Raw genomic sequence first — 23,555 nt, 5'->3', positions numbered from 1 at the left:
AAGAAATGACACTGAGCACCACGAGATGTGGGTTCTTTTTCTGACTCTGTCATTGATTTTCTGTGTGACCTGGGGCCAAGTCACTTATGGTTTGACAGTATTGCTGTTGAACTCAGTGGCAAAGACCTCACTGGGAGCAAGCTCAGGTGTTCAATATTTCAGCATCTGAGTTCTGTCACTGGTAAAAGAGCACTGAAGAAGGTTGGTCAGCCGTGCTTGTAATACAGAAATGAAAGCTGCAACGTAAGACCAAGGACTGTTGTAGTTACCGTGTCTGGTAAAGCTGCCTTGGAGAACTGTGTTTGGTCTGGGGAACCTGCACAGCTCCATAGCTAAGAGTGTTAAAACTTCACTGGGGAAGAAAAGAACTTCTGCCTCTAGCAGGTTGTAAAAAGTGCTCAAATTGTTATTTGAACCTATCTCTAGGTTTTATTTTATGAGTACACAATGTGTTGTTCATCTACTGTGCTGATTGAGAAAGGAACATTGCAAATTTACAGACCATTGTAAAATTGCTTGCTTACAATGATAAAAGCTGCTTTCATCTTACTCTAAAATATTCTCGATTCTGCTCATTTTCTCACTCGTGGAGGATTCTAGGTGGTAACACTTTCTGAGAGCCTGTCTGTTGATTTTAGGAACGCCTCGGGTGCAGTTGCATGAGTATTTATTTCCGCAGCAGTGGTTCAAGCAGCCTCCTCCGTTCCTGCCCTTGTTCTGCCCTCTGTGATACCAATGCAAATGTTTGTACAACCATGTGAGGAGCTGGGTTGAGAAATAATCCACGTTAAAAAAAAAATAGAAGAGAGGGGCTTTTGTGCCCTGATTTAAGCCAGATTAGCTCCCAGTCTGGTTCCTGTAGTAACCAGAGTTGCACCAGCATAACTGAGGGACCAGCACGAGGCAAGAATGAGCAGGAGGAATGGGGTTGCTCACCTTGACACTGCTCCCAGTGATGCCTGAGAACCACATCCAGGTCCTTGTGCTGAGCTTGGGGATGGCAGTGCCCCAGAGTGCAACTCCTGTCATCACAGGCAGTGAAAAGCATTAGCCGATGAGAGAGAGATTTCCTAAGCTGGGAGACAGGCAACACCACAGGGAGACGAGGAGAAACATGGAGGTGAGTGGCTTGCCTGAAACCTCTTACAGCTTCCATCTCCTTTTTAGTGACCAGATGTGCCCTGATCATACTGAACAGGGCATGCCTTCATTTTCCTCTGGGAATGGCTACATCTAGTCTCATATGATGACAAACAGCCTGAGAGGGATGGGGACAGTGCACATCACTGCCTGGCAAGTGGGATGCAGCCCAGCCTGAATCGGAGCCCTCTGATCTCCCTGCCTCAACCCAGGCAATGCAGGAAAAGCGCTTCAGCTTTTATTGCAAAAGATCCAGGTTGTATTTGATTTTGCCAGTGCCGGAGGTAAAGGTACTGAAATATTAGGCCCTTTTGTGTGCTGTATCTCGAAGCACTGGTCGTTTTCATTAAAAGGGAGCAGGCCTGTGATCAGCTCCCTCTTATCCCACGCGGGGAACCGAGCTCATCCTTTGTGCTGACGGCAGGCAGCTTGCTTTCAAGCCTGGAGCTTAGGGCAGTTGCCGGTTGCTTGTTCTAGCTGTTGGTATCGTTCTTTGAGCACTCGTCATTCTTCCATTGTGAGGAAAATCAATATGAAAACTTCTGACAGCATCTGTGCTCTTTCATCCAGCAACACACAGCCTGGGGCGAGGCGGGGAGAGCCCACAAGGAGATCCACTGACACCAAATCATAGCGTGCTGCTGCTGTTCCTCCCATTGTTGACTTGTGGGCTTTTATCTTCTCATGTAGGGAGCCGGAAAGGGTCTGGTTTGGCTGTTTGCAAGGGCGGTGGGATGCCTGGGTTTCCTCTGCACAGGAAGGGCTGGAATAGGTGAACAGAACTGTGCGCAGGGGATGCTGGGATACGCACCCAGCACCAGCCATTCCTTCACAACTCCTTGCTCAATAACCATTTCCCAAATGGCTACTTTAGGGCCTTTCAGAAATCACAAGAGTTGTCAGTTGTTATAGTAACGGACCCCCTGCTGCTGAATTGGCCCTGAGATGCCCATTTGGGCTTTTGAACAGACTAACTCAAGCTCATTAGACAAAAAGGAGAGAGAGACAGATTTGCAGATGGGAAGTTGCTTTTTAAGCATGCTGGATGATCTGTTAAGAGCTAGACTGTGGAAAGGGGCATGTTCTCTCATTATATGCCTGTTACTTTTACTCTAATTTAATTAACACTAGTTTTACTTTTTCTTGCAAAACAAAGTAACACAAGATTTCTATTTCCTCACTGGTGAGCCAGTAGTGAGCTGCCACTTCACAAACCAACAGTTTTTGTCTCGAGAAAGGAAAGATGTTGGAGGGGGATTTGCCAAGCTTAAATGCAGATCAGTGGTGATTTCCAGAACTATCAGGATATCTAAAAAGCTTGTAAAATAGCGCCTTTAATCCTAATTATGCAGCATCAGGAGCAACATCAAAAATCAGTAAGCACATTTTGACCCAGGAATGTCCCATTTCAAGGAAATAGCACAATCTAGATTTTGCTTCATGTTTAAACCTGAGCAGTCGCATTGATTTTAACATAGTGACTCCTGAATAACTGGTATCAGCTAAATCAGACTTTGCCCTTGTAAATTTGAGTCGACATGACTGAAGAACCTGTATCACCTTAAATTGAGAGTATGCAGTTGCAATAACAAGTTCCTTCTTGCCAGGTGTTTGAAACCAGTTTCTTCCTGTGTCACACATGTCCAGCCTTCATCTGAATTTCATGAAGCAATGTTCTCCTCTCAGCTGTCCTGTAAATGAAAAACAAATTCAGATTTATAGCAGGCTGGTCTATCTCCAGGTGTAAATAAGAGACGACTATGGTTGTTCTTGTGTGATGATATACCTTTTCTACGAGGAACTTGGTTAGACCAGGGCAGGCAAAGTTGTTAGCTGAGAGGGGAAGCAAATTCTCTAGTACGTGAAAGAGGACTGCACAGAGTACATCATTTTCTGCACCCATTGTGCTGGGGATGAGGAGCCTTTTGCTTAAATTGCTGCAAGAGAGAAATTTAGGTTTGACATTAGAAAAAGCTTCTTGATAGGAAAGACAATAAAGCGGTGGTCTACAGAACTGCCATCATTTCTAGGTTGCAAAACAAGGTTAAGCATCCATTTGTCAGGAGCACCACAGGAGTCACTGATTCTGTATGGGAGCTCTGAGGCCCATTCTCCACTGCTCTGTGGTGTGAGCTTTAAAGCACACGTGCAAACATGAGAAAAGAGGAGGAATGGTGTAGTGTGATAAATTGTGCTGTAGATCACAGACTAGAAGCCTGAAAAATGTTTGGAAAACATAGTTTAAATGCATCATGTTTAAAGTGAGTAACATGAAGAGCACACCTAAGAATTGAGGGGAGGAGGGCTCTAGCATAGGAGGGAAAGGAAGATAGAAATGGGCAGGAAAGAAACTGCAAAGGCAGCTTGCAGAGGACAACTGTGTCAGGAGACCCACAGGTTGGTGGAAGAAAATCAGTTTGGAGTTTTGTTCCATCTGTTCTCCTGCAGCAGGGAGCCTAAAAGTAGGGATGAGTAAAGAGTACAACAATGATTTGAAGTTTAAAAGCAAAACAGAGGAGAAGAGGTTGGTATAGCTGTGGTTTGTTGCCCTCGTTGTGTGTTATCTAAGGCACCATCTGCACTGCACGTGTCAATACTTGCGCTGTTACCAGCTGTGCTTGCCAACATGAGGCCACCCCTGGTGCCAAGGGCAAAGACCCTGTGAGCAAGCACCCAGGGTGACTGAACCTAGACATCTCTGGAGAGGCTATTATATGAAAATGCTTTCTTGCAAAAGGAATGGCAATTGCCTGAAGAACCAAGATTTCACATCTCCCATCCCAGCACCAACAATCCTGGTGCCTGCTGTGTTGTGACTATTTTTAACAGTACCTTTAAAGGAGAATTCTTACTCTGAAACTGTGCGTGTTCTCATCTCCTGGGCTGTTCATACCATGTGGGTCAGTTGTGTAAACATCTTTTCTGCAGGCACTTTTGTGGATGTGGCCATTGAACTCAGTGGGAGCCCAGATCTGCATCACCTTTATTTTCAGAGATAATGTCAAGCATGCAATTGTAAGTCAAACAACAGGAGAATAGATGCTTCGGTTGTTGAAGACTAGAATTCAAAATACCATGTTTGTCACCTTGAAAACTCCCAAACTAAGAAAGTATACTTTTTTAATTTGCTGTATGTCTATGAGAGCTGAGACACTTAGGCTATGCTTCGCCCACAGGCCCACACAGGCCATCCCTAAAGGGGATGAAGTTTATGCAAAAGCCTTGGCATCAAGTTGGAAAATTGCTGTTGACACCCTCCTCCCTGCTTTGTTTAGAGGTGTAACACTGCCAGAAATACCTTCTTCTGCAGAGAGAGCAAAGGGGAGCAGACAAGGGCAGCCGAGGTCAGGCAAGGAGGGAGCAGCAGCACAGCTGCAATTGATCTTTCTGTTTTGTTTCTGTGGAACTAATTAAATGGATTAATTGCAGGCATTTTGTGTTCGGGAAAAGCCTTCCCCAGTGCTGTTGTAATGGTGAGGTCTGAAAAATAACCAGAGCAAGATTTTATCTGCGCAGTAACTGGATTAAAGGTAGTAATTTACAAGGCATAAGTTTGAACAAATATTTTTTACATATTCAGATGTTGTAGTTAAGCTCCATTAAGAACTGGTTTGTATATGCTGAGAAATAGCGTGCCAGGAGGAGTATGGGTTTTCTCATAAGCACATGGATAGAGGATGCCCACTGCCACTGCCTTCTACTCGTGTGTTAGGTCTTTTGTAAGCTGTTCTACAGGAAATTTTCCTATGACTTGAACATTTTTGAACTCTGGCTTTTAAAGCTATGATAGGAATTTTAAAAGAGAAACAAATTTCACAAATGCTTCCTGTGAAATTAAATCACTTAAAAGACTGTTTCTTAGGAAGATGGATGCATTCTTTTTCTGTTCCCCTTCTGAGCTCAAAGGAGAAATTTAACCCATTGTTGTTTGATCTGTGCTAGCTTATGTTTTCTATTGTTCTGTTGCTAGTTTATCTCTTTTCTATAGTATTCTTAGTAAGTAAGAGTAAGTGTTAAAGTGTATACAGGTATCTCTGGAGCAGAGTGGCTCTGGTAAATTGGTAGGTTCCGAGCTAGAGGAATGTCTCGGACAAACTGTAAATGAAATATCCTATAATACAAGTAGATGTACCCGGAGGGAACAGTATACCTCTGCTGTGAAACTGTGAATTAACCACAGCAACCAGATAAATTATATTTTTTCTCTCTCCTTATAACCATAAAATATAGCTATTGAAGGGCCCTGTGCTGTCCTAAGTCCCACAGCAGCATTTGGACTAACATTAGCACTAGCTATTTCACAGCAGGATGTGGTCTGAGTGTAAAATTATAGGGTAAAAATATTAAATCAGTTCAGCAAGCTTAACTGCTTGGATAAATACTAGGGATCAGCAGACTTGTAAAACAATAACAAGCAGGGGTGGACTTAATTTTACTTCTTTTAAAACCTGAGCAATTCAGGGAAAAACCAATGCCTTGGAATGCACAGCACATGTTGTGCTGCTATTACAGATAGTGCAAGAATGTGAATTCATTCAGTTTATTGTAGAACACTGATTTTGTTAGTTTAAAAGAAAAAATCTCCTCTGTTGCTATGAACAGTGTGTATTTTACTGACTTAGAGGTTAAAAATCCATTTGAGGGCTAACATTTAAGCTGAAACAGGCGTAGGTGGCGTGCCTGGTTCTTGATTGGGGGGGTTATTTAATGTTTTGGAAATCCTGCCTTTTCCAAAATAGGACTAAAACGTTTTGAAATATGCTACAAAGTGACATTTACAAAGTAATAGAAATATGCCCAATTTGAATTTAAAAAATATTGTTAATGTTAAAAAAGGAAAAAAAAGAAATCAGAACATTTCTCAATAATGACAAATGTTCTATTCCCTGAGGGCTCAAATTTGTTTCTTATTTTCCTTCTGATCAAATTATCAGTTAAATGGAAATATTTCTGTACAGTGAGTCAGTCTCTAAAACCATTTTTAACCACCATCAGAAAGTTTCCAGTGAGTGCTGGTAAAATTCCTCATGTTTTGTAGCAGCACAAGCTTATCTCATTCACCCTCACGTCAAATACATTTTAAGCTGTTACAGATGAAGGCATGTTCTGTCATGCCACAGGTTGGACTTTGGGCTGCTATGCTGAATCCCTGCAGAGAGGAGCTTCTACAAGGCAAGTGTAACGAGATGTCTTTGCTTTTGCACATGGCAAAAGTCTGGTGATCCAGGTGCTCCTCAGTTGGAGCAAATCTCTCACTAGTAGTGGATGGAAATAGGGAATGGAGTTTACCCCGCTGATGGATATTTGGTAGAAATGTCAGGTTTGAATGGGAGTGAGAGAATAACCCTCCGCAAGGAAGGCAGAGGGAGTGCATCACCTAAACACGTGGGAAATTACATCTGCCAACCTCACAGTTTATTAGGAGCTGAGTGGTTCGTCAGTGAAGAGGATTTTCAGCTGTTAGAGAAGTGATCAAAGTAAACTAGCCCATGAGCTTTCCAGCTGCCTTCCAGCTCTTCTTAAGGTATTTATTTCCCCAAGCCAGTTCCACTGTAAGGAAGAGAGGAGGAATGTGGAGGGATGGGCACCACAAGGGTAAAGGATGGTGAGCTGGGGCCAGGGAGAGCCTCATCTCCCACAGTGCCAGGCTGTGTTCCCACAGCAGCAGTGGTGCGGGTGAAGTTTGCAGCAGCTGTCTAGTGCTGAGGGCATGGAGGACTTCCAACCACATCATAATTCAAAATGATGATCATTTACTCTTCAGATTCTTACAAGTTTCCTGAATTTCAGTGATCATCTGTAATAGCAACTGGTATTGTAGACATGAAGTGAAAGCTGTGAAGATACTGTCCTCATACCTGTCAGTTTTTGGATTTTTGTTGCTTGTTTTAATAAAAGCCTAGGACATAAATGTACTAGAATAGTTAGCCTCTTCCCATTCACACAGCTCCTTATTTTGGAAGCATTCAAGGTGCTATTTCAATCAGGGAGTAAATGGGTTTGCTTTGCAGTTTGCTTTTCAGAGCCTTCAAATGCTGGTTTTGTGAGTTAAGGCTGAATTTAGGCTTCTTTATCCACATAACCAGCACTTACACAAAAGCAAAAAAAAAAAAAAGATTCTCCTGGCCCTGCTATCCTTATAGGCTTTCTATTCTTGTGAATGAACTGTTTTCACCACTTTCCACACTATTACAGGTACAAACAAACCTTTTAACCTGAAAGGGCTTTTCCTGCTATCTGTTTATTCTTCAGCAAGCTTCTCTGTAAGCTTTGCATGACAGAAGTTGCAGTCATGTTTTCTGCTAATGCCTTGTCTCCCTACAACTGTACACTTGTCCCTTGCCTTTGTTCTCTCTAATTTTAGGAATGGGAAGAGGAAGGGAAAGAGAGATTAACAGCCTACCAACCATCAAGGATATTTACTTAGTTTACATCTGCCACAGGTACTCTGAACATGCTGTGTAATCTTGAGGGGTGTATACACCTTCTATTCATCAACAGTAATTCCTTATTAGAGAAAAATCTAAAAATAATAAAGTAACACCATTTTCATGCACAAATCAGCATGTTTTGACTTGGGTGATATTTAATACTGAATCTAATTGGGCAAAGCAATTGTATCTCTGTGGAGGTCAATCCTAAAGGAGAAAAAAAGTTGAAAGGCCTTTTAAAATAATTTTAGAAAATATTCTTTCTTTTTTCTGAGACTGTGGAAATCAAGTTTCTGCTTTCCAAAGGAAAATACAGTAATTAGGAAATTTGCAAATGGAAATTAGTCTGTGTTGGGCTTCGTCTTTATGTCATTAACTGGAGTCTTTAATTAGCATATATATTATTCATGTTTCAATATAATCCATTTTATAAGTCCGAGTACAAATATAAAAATCAAAATGGGCTTGATGCACCCTATTGTTCACATGCAAAGCAGCTAACATAGATGTAAAGATATGAGGTGAATTGAAACATTCATATTTCATAAGGATGCAGTCTACATTTTCTGAAATTATGGCTTGAACTCTTATTTTTAACTTTTTCTCATTTGCATACATATTAGTCCCTGTTTAAATGATGTGTTAATTCTATTCATTAGACTTCAGTGAATGCTTCTGACTCTCTTGATAATCAACTATAGGTCCCTGGAAAGCAAATGATGAACTTTCATGTTGCAAAACCCATTGTAAACGTGACATTTATCACTGCAAAGCCAACTCATGTGGAGCACTTGGCTGCAGTCAGGAGGGCAGAACCCTTCCTCTTGTGCTTACTGTAGTGATTGTAGTCTGTGAATAAGAAGCGGGCACCAGGTCCCCAATGTCTCCTCAGAAATGATTGGGCACTTCACAACTGCACCACCCTCTTGATGGTAAAAATGCCAATTCAGCTCTTTGGAGAAGAAAGAGTAACTTGACTCAGGTCCTCACACAAATACCTTCAAGAAAATGGGCGATCAAGAATCTTTTGTTCCACATAACCTGGTGGTAGAGACGAGAGTTTGGGGACCCACTAGGGCTCTGCAGCTCTCTGTTTAGTTGATTTGGCTGTCAGTGGCTTAGCTTGGCTTTGTTGGCATCCAAAATGTGCTTGTGCTTCAGAATCTGCAAGAACAGTAGCCCTGAAATGAAACACAGGAAGGTGACAGCAGTGCAACAGGAGTCCTTCTCTGGTTCTCTGAGCCAGACCCTATAGCAAATGCAGGAGCAATCTGTGGGAAGAGGCAATGAAATAGTATTGGAGTCAGGTATCTGCTGTTGTATATTGATTTGCCAGGCTGTGACAATTCATCTTTTTAATTCTAGGTATAAAAGCATTGTTATCCCAGTGTAAACCTGAGGTGATCTTTTGGGAAGGTTTTATGTTGATGGGGTGAGCCCTGAGTGGTGCCACACAGGGAGTTGCCATGTGTGCTCTGATTAGTAAAAAAACTGATGGGAAGAAGAAAGATTCTTATGCTATCACTACGAGGAAATGCTTGACATCTTTAAAGGCCCATAAGTTTAGTTTCCATCTGGTTTTTGCAGAGTCTCGGCCTCTTCAAAAGCAGCACTGATTTGCTGTGGGGAATTAGTTAAGCTCTTTGTGGTAGCAGAAGGTTAGAGTTCAACATCACTGTTTTTGTTATCCACAGAGCTACATGGAACAAGTTCCCTGTTGTATAGTTTAAAGGAATAGGTGGAGACTACTAGAAAGAGACGTGTTGTCCCTGCAGTATAGTTTTATTCGAGGTGCATGGAGTAAGAGAACAGATGAAATCACAGTATTTGATATACACTCTCAGCAGCTGCTTCATCTCACCATGTCTGAATGTGTAATCTCACTCTCAGGAGCATTCTGCATGAGAAGCAGCTGGGAGCTTCTGAACATACAAAAAATGCTCCCATTTCACCAGCATTTCCCATAACCCAAGCTGCAGCCAGGCCTGCGGGGAAATGAAGAGTGTGTTTTATTCCGACTGAGATTTCAGTGAGTTGCAGTGTGTCTATAGGATTTGAGCTTGCACTTGGATGTTCTCTCTTTCATTAGCAATGCTTCCTTGTACTGAAAGTGTGCAAGAGAACCCCTGAGCTTTATACCAGCTTTTTTGAAACACTTGTCTGCAACCCTCTCCTTCACTCCTTGGATGGGAAATGTGAGGTCCCATCAAGTGCCACACTGTCACTCTGGGACAGGCTGTGTGCTGAGCACAGAAAAGGATGCTGAAGAAAAGGGGCTTTAAACTAACCATGGTCCAGGGTATACAGGAAAGAAGCCTGGGAAGTAGACAGCTCAGCTCCCAGGGGAATAAAACAGCTTATGAACCTTCCATGCCTCCTTCCAGCATCTTTTTTCCTTGGTGCGCCAGACAGCAAGTCCCCACCCCAGAGAGATGTGTTGGCAGCGTCACTCCTCATTTTATTGTGGTGACTGGATTAACTTCAGCATTGTCATTGCTCTCTGCCAACCTCGTTTCATTTACTTAGTTTTCTGTGAAGAAAGAGTTAAATTCATATGGGTTGATGTTTCTGTTACAGCTCATGTTCTGTTCTGACCTTCTTGGCTTCACATATTTTCCCCTTTAAAGTTACTAGCTGTATCTGAGATCTTAACATCAGTGGGCCACTTTGTGGAAATAAATATTAATGAGATGGCTGCTGATAGCATCATATGGGTAGAAACAAATGCTTTTATAGTAAATGGAATTGAATATTAATTGAGTGGCTTGGAGTTAAAGCAGGATATAAAGTGACGAGCTCATGGCACAGCAAACTGCCCTTTGCAGGGATCCAATTAGAAGCGAGAGCAGCAAATTCTAAGCAAACTTGTTATAATCACACAAGGGCAATACAAGAGTAGAGTAGAATTTGGAAGCTGGGACCTAACCCCTTGAATGTCTCATAATTTCCAGGAATCAACATCTAGGTACTCTGTGGTGCCAAGTTTGCATTCTTCAACTCTTTACTGGCAGTGCTGCATCCCATTGCTTTAATCAGACCAGAGGGGGACAGTAAGTTTTGCAATAAAAGGGCACATCAGTTAAATGCACCGTGTTCTGCTACATGTCTGTAGGAGAAAAGCGACTCATTTGTTAGCCTGCTGAAATTACTTTGCATTGAAAAATCCTGGGCTGGTGTTACGGGGTTTACCCTGATCACTTGAGGGTGTTACCTCTGCCATTTCCTCAGTGAAAAAGACCGAGAGTTGTTCCCTTTCCAAATTGCAGTGTTTGTTCATGACTTGGAAAAATAGATGATATGCTGAGATATATTGTAGATAGATAGCTAAATGTGCCTGGAGTAACCAAGTGCAATTGCCACAGATATATCTCATGTCCTAAAGAGCGACGGAAAGTGTTCATTGGGTTTGAATTGTTCAAAAATAGATTCTCTAAATATTATGTATCATTTTCATTTGGCAGATGGAGTTGCAGAAGCTGCTATAGCGAGAGCTTGTTTGTGGCATTTCAGACAACCTGGGTATTGTGTGAAATTGGCTTAGCAAGCCTCTAAAAGGGGGGTGCAGGGGGTAAAGCGACGGTGTAGGAGTGATAAAGACTTAAGCACAGCATTGGGGAAGTTGGGGCAGTGCTTCCAGGCTGATGGAGAAGCACGTGAAAAAAACAAAACAACAAGGAGCAAGTCAATTTATCCACTCTGTCAAAATGGCTGCGATCAGCCAGGAGGCAAATGAATAAATGGATCAACAAGTATTTCACACTTTTGTGTTCTCGACAGGAAATCACAGATCTGAAACCAAATGTCTGGGACAAAACTAACAGAAATAGTGGCAAAATACTCTGCTGTTTAGTCTGCATTTTAAACATTTTTAGCTCACAAAACTCCTTGAATTAAAATACTGGAATAAAACAGGAACTGTTACTACAGTTCCCAGTTATGAGCAGAGATGAAAATACTTGGAGTGGGTCTAACAGCAGGACCTCAGTCCCCGCTGGAATCTCCTTTTGCCTGCATACCTGAATGTCTTAGTGGCCAAGGTGATTGCTGCTGTCTGTTCCACCCCCAAGCTTACTGTGTAATTGCTGCACTAATGGCAGCAAAAGCACCACCAAAGATCACACCAGAACATGGAAATGAAATGCATAAATACAGTAGGAGGAAAATGAATATGAATTGCTAGAGGTGTCAGGACTGAACAATTCACCTAGGAGCAGACATGTCCCACGTTCCTTGAGGACAGCGCGTCTGCCTGTGCAGCCATGTCACTTCATGAGCTTCAAGAAAAGGAAATACTGAGCCAAGAGCTTGTGCTTCATTTACATGTCTGCTTCTGAGCAAGTGCCTGATGGATCCAGGCGCTTTTCTTCGTACATTAAGAAGCCTTCATATGTTTTTGCTAAGATGCAAACTGCAATTCTTGTGGGTTTTCTTTCGCCTTTTCCCCAGCCCCACATTTATCAACACTGAAAGGTTATAAAGAGCTTAATAAAAGGTAGATTTAAGATTTGGAAACAGTGCAACTAAAGAGAACAGTCTATAAATAGAAAATATATTAAACTGTATCTGGTGTTAAGGGATCTAATAATTAACATAGGTTGACTGAATTTCTCCTGTTTCGCTTATCTGCAATGAACTTTTATCTTGAATCAAAATGTTCTCCTCCTGTGATTAGTTTTGTTATTAGTTGTTTCCACAGACAATGGGAAAGCAATAGTTTATTTGCCCGGGTGTATACTTACTGAAAAAGCATTTGTCATGAGGATGAAAGCAGTTTCTAATTTTCAGCATAATTTTGACTGATTTCTTAAAGGCAAAGTCTCTTCTACCTCTGTTACTTCATGATTTTTCAATTCTCGACTCTCCTGTGTAATTGGGGGTCTGCTAATAGGCTTCATGGTAACTTTTCTGATATCTCTCATACTTTGAGTCCTTTTTGTTTAATAATTGTGTATGTCCTTGACAGTAAAAATCAAAGGAGTTTCGAATGGGTTATAGGCCTGGAACTTCAACGATGTCCTGTTCTTAATAAATATTTTGGAAAGGGAACTCTTGCTCACTTCATTTCAAGCACTTTCAGGATCATCCTTCTAGTCCCTTCTGCCTTGTAGTTCAGTGGATTCTACCTCCATTACTTGCTTATAATTTTTCTAGAACTTTTCTTATGGCTTGTTTGGTCTGTGAAGATGGTAATTTAAAACAGACATTATATTCTGTCCTTCTTTATTATGCCTAAGTATGCTTATTACTGCTTACTGCTTTTTGGTATTAATTAAATTTTTCTTAAAGTATTAATTATCATGGAATTTATTTCATATTATTGCTATTGTTGACACTATTTATTCTTTAGAAGCATTCTCGCAGAAAATACTGCACTGTTTAATGCAGTCCTATTGGAAGGATCCTACTAATGCAGCGACTTTTTATCCTGATGTATTAATTGATGTGTGTCCATTGTGTTTAGCCAGGGGAGCCCCGTGGATATGTTCACGCTACACTGATTGTTCCATCTAAGCAGAACACCACTTCAACGAATACAACTTGCTTCTCTGTGATATAGGTCTATTAATGCAGAGCTATGCCCAAGGTATTTAGCCCGGCAGATACGGAGTATTAGAGCAGGCAGAGCTCACACTAACATGCCTGCATGTCTCCTGGCATCTGAGATAGGTCACTGGGGTCTGACTCGGGTATTTTTACAGAGCTAGTTAGAGATGTATTCAGCATACCACAGCAGAATACGCAACGTGGTATTTCTCAGTTGGTTTGGTTCAGTGGATGGTAGTTTATTGTCTCTGATATTTGTGTTTCCTTGTCACATTTGTTAACCTTTGAATGCAAGAAACTCATTAAAGCAATTCCTCAGACATGAGTACTCCAGGCTTCCCCTGAGCTCTCAAGTCACTACCAGATTAGCATCAGCAACAGCAAGAAGCGAATCTCCAAATGGGTTGATTGATAGCGAGATTAATGATCCTCAAGACTTCTGTCTAGGTTTATTATTTGGCGGCTTACAAATCTTTGCTTTCAGGGAGATGGGTGGGGAAGGAGGACCAGCTGGCTGCCACTCGGTCTGTCTCTATTAGCGTGATGAGGTGATGTACATGGCCCTGCCAGAGCACTAGCATTAAGTAGTGTATTTTCAGTGTTCTCATTATCTGCCAGGTACTAAATAATTTGCTTCTCTACTCTTGGTGCCAGCTGCTCTTTTCTTTTCCTTTGTGCTGTGCTTCCAAAGGTATCTTTGTGCCATTTCTAATTGCCTTCTAAACAGAGTTAACAGAGAGACCATAACAATTTTTAAGTAGCTATTTCGTTTTGAAATGACCAATGAAAAAAGCCCACCCTCCAAACACAGTGATGAAGAGAGAAAGGAAATAGTAACACTTTTGATATTTTATCTTGGCCCCAAATAAACATGAAATATGTCCAGCGGTGTTGGGAAATCTTCCTAGTTCTCCCATGTAGCTCTAGTCCAGGTGCACGTGCACATGGCTGTTGAGAAAAAGGGAGCTTCCCATTGAGTATTTCATTGTATTTCATTATATTTAACAAACTGGCATTTCTGCCTGAACATGGGCAGGGCCATCAAAACAGAGATAAAAATGGTGCCTAAATTATTATCACCTTTTTGTGTTATGCTTGGGTCTCAGGCCTAAAATAATAGGGATACCTATTGGGATACCTAAAATGATTGTCAATTGAATGTCCTGGTGTCTCATTCAGAGGAAGGAAAGAATATTTTTGCAAAGGAAAGAGCAGGGCTCTTCTATTTTGAGAGTAATTAGGTGGAAGTAATTAGGCACACTTAGATGAATGTTCTAAAGAGAGACCCAGTTTCTGCTGTCATCTTTTGTGTGGGATCATCTCTGTATTGGTTTCCTTATAACACAATTTCAATCCAGATTAATTACAATTTGTATTTTAAAATTCCTGTATTTTAACCTGCCAGTGTGCCACCCTGTTTTTGTTCTTTCCTTTCCTGAGGTTCATCCCAAAGAGAATTCATGTCCTGAAATGATAATATCAAGTGTGCCCAATTTTGAGTTCTTAGAGGTGCTACTAAAAGCTCCTTTCTAGTAAGAGGCAATCTTCATTGATTGCTGCAGTTCTTGTGATTACAGAACAACTCTTCACTTGGTTAAATTTAGCTTCCTTCTGTGAGAAAGTTTTAGGCTCCTTTTTAATATTACATGATGTTTAGGGCATTGGAAGTACACATTTTATAGGAACTGCCTCAGGTATTATTTGATTGGAAAAGGCACGTCTTTGTTTTCCTCTGTGATTTTCTAGTCTTTGTTATGAATGTTGCATTAACTAAATAGTTGGCTCAGGGAGAGGAAAATATATACATCAGGCTTCCTTTTGGTTTTTAAAACCATGCCTAATTTTGGAGCCATGTCAGGATACCACCTATAGGTTTCTCTAGCCCATTTTTGCCTGAAGACATTAAAATTTTGAGTCGCAATGCATATAACCAGGGAGCTTGTTCTCTTGCGATAGAAAATACTGATGAGTAAACCCATTCAGTCATCTGTAAAATTGCTGAGTGTATCCAACACAGCTGTTGTGAGCATTGATTAAAGCAGAGGGAAAGGTCTGATGCTGCTAGCCCTGTCAGAGGTCACCAGGAGAGTAATTAGCTACCAAGTGTTATGGGGCCAAGTGTCATTGCAAATAAGGTTTCACTATTGCCTTCGCTGTTCTCCAGGGACACCAGGAAGATGGGACAAGGAAGTGTGGAAAATGTTTGTGCTGAGTTAAACTAAGATTTATCCACTTAGAATTTGCAGCTAAAGAGCTTTCTAAGTGCATTTCTGCACTGGCCACCTGGGTGCTTTCTGGTTGCACAGCTGATGAAAGGGAGAGGGCTTGAAAGCAGCTCATCTTGGTGTGTGGTGTCATTTCTTAACTGTTTCATTATTTGAATACCCTTCTAAAAATGACTATTTCTTGTATAATGTCTGAGTTCAATACTATATGTGATGTAAATGGGTGTCCAGTCTCTGGTGCAGGATAGGATCTCAGAGGATCAGGAGAAGAGGGTTTTTAATTTGCGGAGAGTTGTGTAGTCAGCTGGCAAATTTGGGCCATAAATATTAAATTAGCTGTCTTTCTATGCCAGAAATCCCTAGTCTTGTTTGGCAGATTAGTTTTTCAGATGGATAATTTTACTAGTGGCGTGTTCACAAATCACAAATCATCACAAATACTGTCTCAAAGTTTTGTCCACCTTCTTCTTTTTCCATCTGCCTTTTCCCAGCCTTTGTCCTGTCTTTTATTTCCCTATGATACTGCAGAATGTGTGGATGTAAGTATGTGTGGTTGGATTGGTGATTAGTGTTTTGGTCCTTTTAGCTGTGTGGGTGCGCAACAACTCACTAATGTGAAGAAGTGTTTCTCCTTACTCAGAGGAAGTCCCCTGAAAGGGACAGTCTACTTTCCACTGTTCTGTCTAGGAAAAGATGCCAAGGGCTTGGCACACTGTGAACACCTGAAAAACCTAACCATGACCTCTCCAGTTATCATATCTGTGCGATGCTTAACACTGCTCAAAAGATTACAGGCAGAAATTGCTTTGAAGGGAGAAGGTGAATTTTCTTCGGGAGGGATATGCAGGAGAATCAGCATCATTGTAGGGAAATTTTCCTCCTTTTTCAGCTTTCCTTTTTTCTCTGGTTTTTATGCATTCGTGCTTTGTATATCCTCCCGTAGCTCAGGTTCAGTCAGCCCTCACTGCGTTACCGCTGCAGCGTAGCATAGGTTCTTTTACAACTCAGCTTTTGAATTCTGATCATTAAGCTTTCAGACCTGGGAAGGAAAATAATTGTAGAAAATTGGGGCAATATAAGCCATTTTCTGGCCAAAAAAAGAGTAAATGCAGATGCCCCTCTGATACAATGAACGTAATATCACTGCTCCATGCTGGTCGCTTATTCATATTCATAAGACCAGCTTTTTTCATGTGGTTTTCTCTTCTCTTTTTCTTCTTAACGCTTGAGTCAGTTTTATTGCTCATAAAAATCAGTGACTGATGACCCCAGCTAGAGCACTGCAGACTGCAGACAGCTGTTGTCCAGGCTCCCATCCACTGCTCTGCTGGTGACATGGTGGTGATTTGCAGTGCTTCTGTTGTTCCGTAGTCTGTGGTTCTTTTCTGAGGAGTCATTGCCAATTCTGACAGTGACAAATGTTTGCCAAGGAATAGTGAACCTAGTTTAAAGTGCAGAGCCATGTGTTACTAGTACACTTGACTGCATACATCCTCTGCTTTTTGGTGCCAGCAGAAACCAATCTTAATTGTGTCTCCTGGAAAACATGCAAAACAGTTTAACGAGAATCTGAAGCATCTTTTCTTCTATTGAAAGTGAGAATGAATGTGCAGAGGTAGTGAAAGGAATCGTTTCCTGTCTTTGGATCTTTGGGAGTTTTTTGCAGACATCCCCTGCCCTGTGATGGAGGAGCATGATAAATGTGTGTCTGTATCCACGTTGCATTTGATAAAGGCGAAGCCATATCCTGTGCAGCCTGGTTTAGAAGTCCATTACAGATCCTGGTTTGACTCCTGCTCTGTGCACCAGCTAAGGATTGTGTGTGGAAGTGGGGTGCGTGCTGGGACTATTGGCCTCTTCGTTAATAAATGTACATTCTGCAGAGTGGCTGTCTGTGGGAGGCTGTTTCTGGAGAAAAGGTACCCGGAGGACAAGGTTTGCCCTGCTCTGACAGTAGTGAATAGGCCTTCAGGACCCTTTCAAGCCATCTGCCCCGAAATTGGTCATGCTTTAGGAGGTAATGACCCAAGAAGTGAGTAGTTGCAAGATACCAGGAGCTTACAGCTCCTAGATGCTATTACAGAAATAAAGTAGTGTAAGTCTGGCTAGCCTTGGAGAGGGAATAGACACTGCTCCAGCCAACAGAAATGCCTAGAAGGAGTAGATCCCTAGTGAACAAGGGAGCGATGAATGTGCCAGTCGCTTCAATGTGTGAGGCAGGACATGGCTCCTGGGTATCCCCAGAAAGTAAAGCATTCCCCATGGATTTTCTTCCTCTGTTCAGCCACTGCCCTGGTGGTTTCAGCCAGCTGCTGTGGAGACAATCACTTGCCCCTCCACAATAATCCCTTGCTCCTTCTATCCCTGCCTCCAGAGCAGTGCAGATCCCTTGCTTGTCATTACAGATCAAGGGATGCTGCCTCTGCTAGACAGAGTATGGAGGAGTAAAGGCCAAACACTGCCCTCAGAGCTATTCCCAGCACTCCCATCGACTGCAGTGCATGCCGTGTGTTTGTCTTTGAGGCAGTATTAACTAAACACGAACGTGCTATCTCCTACATGAAAATAAAATGCATCCATGCTTTCAGGCCATTATGTGATCTGGTTCTCCCTCTTGCTTTTCGATGAGTATAAAGGAGAAGCTGCTTGAGGTTTATTAACTAATAACCAAGGAAACCTGTTTTGAGTGTCAAAATCTCATGAGGCATCTCTTCTTCTGCAGAAGCTAATCTGGTATTTTGCTCAGCGGAGATGGAACAAGCATTTAACCCAGCTAATCAGGACCATCTCTTGGCATATTTTTATGCTTTCAGCTTGATAATAAGGTGCTGCTGCTCTGGACTTTGCATCCTGATAGTTTGCTTTAATAAATCACTGCCAGTATCTCTGCAAAAAGATTCTGGGTAGGGGGATGCTCTCCCTCGTGTTGTCTTTGCATTCCAGCCCCTGCCTCTGCTCCTTCTCCGGGGAGATGCTAATCTCGCAGTGTTTTACTTTCTGCATTTTGGTCCATATGTGGCAACTGTGTGTCTGATCACCACAATCTCGCACAGTTATTGTACCCCAGGGAAAGAGAGCCAAAAAAACATATGGGGCTAGAGAAAACGGTGTGCTTCACTGCACACAGGCTTATTTCAGAGACAACAGACTCTTTGGTATTTCACAGAAAAGATATGGGTTCTCTGAAATCTTCTAGAAGTGAAATCAAGGCTGAGATTTGCTTTTCCACAACCTGTGCTGCAGAAATGCAAGCATCATTCTAAAATCAGTGTTTCGGTTGTAAAAACTTTAATAATCATTTATGGCATTGACAAATCCCAATTGCTCATTCACTAAGGGCTGCTTCTATCGGAAAACAAATCTGTTATTTTCTTCGTATTATGGTGTTGGTTTCCTGATCAAATGGGCACACCTGCACTCAGATGTACACACCAGGATTAAAAGTTACAGGCTGAAGCACTCGTGTGAAAACAGTTGTAGACTTGCACCTTGTCTAGCCCTGTATCCACTCCCACCTCTCTCCGTGGCTGCTTCTCCAGTGACTCAAAATGAGCAATTTTCTGCTCTCATCCGTTTATCCAGCCCTCCCCATATAGCACAGAGATTTACTGCAGCCTTTTGTAGCCTTAGCAACTGCTGCCACTTAAGGTTTGTATACTGAGGGAAAGGTAATGGGTAGGGGAAATGCCAGGGATAGAAAGGAGCATCCTAAACGGGGGGAGAAGGCACATACTATATTGTCCAAAATGCCTCTTAGTGGCCTTGATCCCAGCAATCAGTATTTATTACTACAGACTAGACAAGAGTTTGCAAAAGGCTCCTCTTGGGCCCAGGCATTTCCTCACTCAGGAAAAATGGACATTATCCAAAACTGGGGGCATGGAGGCATCTGCCTGGTGCCCCAAGATGTGTGCTCCCTCCTGGAGCTGTGCAGACGAGAGATGCAGGAGTAGAAAACAGACCCAGTAAGCAGAACTTGCTGGAGAATTCATCCAGTGAGTTTGTAAAACCCACTGTAAAAGCTTTTGTAAAGACTGTTCCACTTTATCCTGCTCTGAAGTTTGAGCCTGCATAGTCCTATCAGTGCTGCCTTCTGCTGTCATGGGGAGCCCCTGAGACATGGAGGGAGTCACCAGGACAGGGATGCAATGGGCTGTGCACGGCGAGCTCAGTTGTAGAGGCTGAACTTGGCATATTTGCAGCCATTATGAGCAGATTAATTAAAAAAAAAAGAGTTTGAGAGGCATGTCTTCACTTAACATGCCAATATCCAGTACCGTTAAAGTAGTGAACATGCTGCATTATGTATGTATATACATAAGACAAGTCTATTTTAGTGTGATGTTTGTGACTTGGTGAGACCTTTAGTCAAATTCCATGGTGACTGCCTTTTCAAAACAGCTACAGAAAGTCTTCCAGGAATAAAATACAGAATTGTTAATGACATTAATGATTGGAGCAAACTTTACTATGTGAAATATTCATTTAATACATTGTTATTCCAGCATTGTGCTCAGCAGAGATATGCTAGACTGGGTATTCAGCTATTGCCATCGCAGGCCTTACAATATCGCACAATGTGATTATCTAACACTATTGCATGTTTTGAGGCTATTAAGAAAAAGCTGTCTTATGGCTGCATAAAAAACCATAATGCCAGCCTATCAGAGCCTCTCAGAGTATAAAATCACAAATTAACAAAAAATACCTGCTTTTCTTCAGTATCATCAGCTTAAACACATCCTATAAATCCCTGCGTAAAGGTCTTGTCTTTTTATCAAACACCTTCTTAAGGCCTTCATTACCAGGAGAAGCCGTTCAAGGATTTTTGTAGTATTGACTCAAGGGAAAGAGCCCCAAATACATCAAAATCAGGAACATTTTGCCTGCTTCATATTCATAGTTTCTTCTTTATGTGTGACTGATTTATTCTGCTGCGTGCCCCCAGGGTATGCATTGTCCAAAATAAAGGCTGCCAAAAGAAGAAAAAATAGAGAACAGGGAGCAAGAAGGGTGGGGGGGAGGGAGTTCAACTGATGTTTTTAAATGCTGTGAGACTATTGCACGTCTTGCATCCCCGTGTGTGAATTCACCTTATGGTGTTTCTTAACAAAAGCATACTCACTAAATAAATAACTTCAGCACAATGCAAGACATCATGTCTTGAAAATAGAAAGCTGCTCCAAGACAATTACTCCATGCTGTGAAATCCACTCTCTCCTGCTTCAGTATTGTCTTAAGTTGTACTTGTGCTGCCATAGCATATGCATTATAAAGCACTGTGGCTGTGCAGAAAGTACAAATGCATAGGAAGCAAGCACCAATGGTTATTTTAGGTTCTGGTTTTGCCTAAGGCAGTGGTTTGATTTCCAGTGACTTTTTTGCTCTCTGGCACGTACGGATGTTGAAAACAAAGGGAGCGCAAATTACTTTGACAAAGTCAGCAGAGAGGGCTCTCCATGGAAAGCACACTGCCCGAATTACCGGGAAGCAGACTGCAAGGCAGAAACTTGGAAGGCACTACGTGCAAATATGTTCCAGCAAGGGAACCAGCAACTTGTCAAAAGGCACAGCTCGGAAGGCCACCTGCAAACTTTGCCCAGGTATTGAGGAGCAGTTCATTAAGGGCTGCAATGAGGGGGATCTTTCTGCAACGGGAAGCTATTGTGAAGCACCCCGACAGATGAGAGCAGACCCCTCTCCTGCCACAATAGCTGCTCACACCAAGCAGGACTCATTAAATATTCAGTTCCAGCCTCAAGCAGCTCATTAAGTCAGCAATGAGCAGTGACGCTGGTGTTGGAAAACCCTGCCTCAGTTAACATCACCATGCAGAGTCTCCTCGGATCTCTTGATGTTATTCTGCTCAGTACCTTTTCTGTGATGACCAGCTTGTGCTCTCTGCTTTGCATTAAATACAGGTAAAAAAAAAACTCAGGTGGATTTCAGTTCTGCTGTTCTTTATAGGCCTTTTCAGAGATGAGTCCTGGGGCCCAAGCTAAGTGTCTATTGCATTTTACTGTAGCAGCATATGTAATACAAGTTTGCAGGAGGAGGATGGGATGAGGGTTATATGGCTTTAGTGGCAACAAAAAATAGCCTTAATGTTTGAAGGATAACTTTCATAGCAGAACATCATGACATACGGCAGTTACAGATGCTGTATTACTGTCTGTTGGTTGCTACATAGCAGAAACTTCTACAGTAAGTGTATTTTCCCTGGAAATGTTAGTGTTTTAGGTGGATTTTGGCTTGAACTGTATCCTGAATATGTTTCTTTAGTGCAGAGTTTCTTTCTGAATGATGTATTTGAAACCTGTTTTGCAACCACTAACTTTTGTGAGTATAATTTCATATTCGGTAGTACTTAGCAATAATATACAGAGGCATTTCTGATGGGTGGATGTCAGATGTCAATGAATTAGAGCACACAGAATCTGGAATTAGGGTTGTAATTGTAGAAAAGGCACAAATGTTTTCACACATTGATGTTTTAAAAATATATCGTCTGAAAGGATGGAGCAGAAATGGAACAGAAATGGAGAAGCAAAACATGTGCGAAAGTTTTTGGCTGTTTTTTCAGAGGACAGCTTTTCACACCCTGAATCTATTTTCTTTGTTCTTTTTCCTTTAACAGAAAGTGTTTTCAGACTGCCCATTTCTATGTGGAGGACAGCAGTTCCCCTCGTGTGGTCCCCAATGAAAGTATTCCCATTATACCTATTCCAGGTAAGACGGGCTTAATCGCCTGTGTTTGTGCTGCTTGGAGTCTGGTTTAATTACAGAAAGAAGATTATGTTTGTGACAAATCATGGGGGTTTGGTAGAAATTTGTTGTATCAGTGCTGCTTCATTTAATTCAAGGTGCTTTGCAATGGGGCTTTGAGTGCCAATGCTGTGTTTTTTCACCTCTTCCACATTTTAATACACAATTTCAGAATAACCTTTGTGAAATACTGAAATCACGAGCAACACTTCCTAAAAACACTAAGGCTGGTGATAACCAGCTGCTTCATCAGGGCAGGTTGTGGACGAGGGATATGCAGCTCTCTCTTGAGGCAGGGGACTTGCCCCCCACTTGCAGTGTGTGCAGAGGTGCTGTCTGCTGGGTCTCAGGGCGCAAAGCAGTACACAGGGGTCTCAAGGAAAGTCCAAAGCCATCTGTTAATTTGATATTAATCAAGTTACCAAAGGTTAAATTCTCCTCTTGGCTATACTGAGAGTGAAGCTGGAAGCACAGTTTAGCGCTGTTCTCTCTTCGTGAGGCATTTCCCCTGGGAATTATTAAAAGCAGGATCCAGCTCCCTTTAAGCTGTGGTGACAGAGAACAGCTTGGCATTACAGTGGCCTTCGCAGCCGCTGCTGTGTTTGATGTGGATCAGTTCTCCTGGCAGAATTAAGATACCCAAAATGTTGTATTGACCTCAGCCTGTCAAATGCTTGTACTTGTTGCTTCAAGGTGTTTTAAGTTTCCTTGTCATATTCTGTAATTTGTGTCATTGGCCTAGGATTCAGTCTGCTAATTAGATTAATTTTACCAAAGCCTGTCTCCGAGACACTGAAGAAACATGCTGCTTAGAAAAGTGAGAGAACCCACTTATCTTTCCCTTAATTTTCTTCAGTAGACATGTGTGACTTCTTTCTAGAAAGAGTCTTTCAAAGTACCTATGGGAACTGATATGAAAGGTTAGCTATTACATTCCTACGGAAAGCGTTTGGCAGTTTGCCTTGCAGTCTGATGCTGTGCCACTGAAGAGAAAGAAAAACGTGCCATCATCTCCTCTCCTTTCTGTGACAGACTAAGGTGCGCATCCTGGCCACCTCACTTCCCTTCTTCCCTCCTTCTCCTTCATTAGGGTACAGGAGATGGGAGGTTTTAGTCCTTGAGTATCTGCAATGGATTTTCACAAAGTAACCTAAAGAGTTGGAGAACTCTGTTTTCCCTACTCTAAAACCAGGAGGAGTGCTTCCCTGTTGGGGCTGCTTTGGGCAGTCAGTTTAACGGCCCCGCTATGACTGCTCCCATGGGATACCTCCTTAGAACTTGTGAGGAAGGGGAGAGTGGGTTTAACTTGGACTCTGTGCAGAGTAGTGTCAAAACCCAGGGGATTGCGAGCACAAAGCAGTGGGAGGAGGGAAATTCTACCCTCAGAGAGAAGTGTCTTTGGCCAGTGTATGGTTTTTTACTGTAATTGAGATAAAGAAACCAGCAGAAA

At 42.1% G+C, this 23,555-nt stretch overlaps 1 protein-coding gene across 1 annotated transcript in view; it reads left to right on the top strand.

Moving 5' to 3' along the window:
* The window catches only part of PTPRG (protein tyrosine phosphatase receptor type G), a 405,417-nt gene that overhangs the window by 339,951 nt on the left and 41,911 nt on the right, over window positions 1–23,555 (top strand). The window contains exon 14 of the mRNA XM_030502207.1: window positions 21,978–22,069. Within this exon, the coding sequence (XP_030358067.1) occupies window positions 21,978–22,069 (92 nt within the window). The remainder of the gene's footprint in view (window positions 1–21,977; window positions 22,070–23,555) is intronic.

This window comes from Strigops habroptila, chromosome 11, assembly GCF_004027225.2.
Source record: "Strigops habroptila isolate Jane chromosome 11, bStrHab1.2.pri, whole genome shotgun sequence".
Lineage (NCBI taxonomy): Eukaryota > Metazoa > Chordata > Aves > Psittaciformes > Psittacidae > Strigops > Strigops habroptila.
This window is presented reverse-complemented; position numbering and strand designations above follow the sequence as displayed.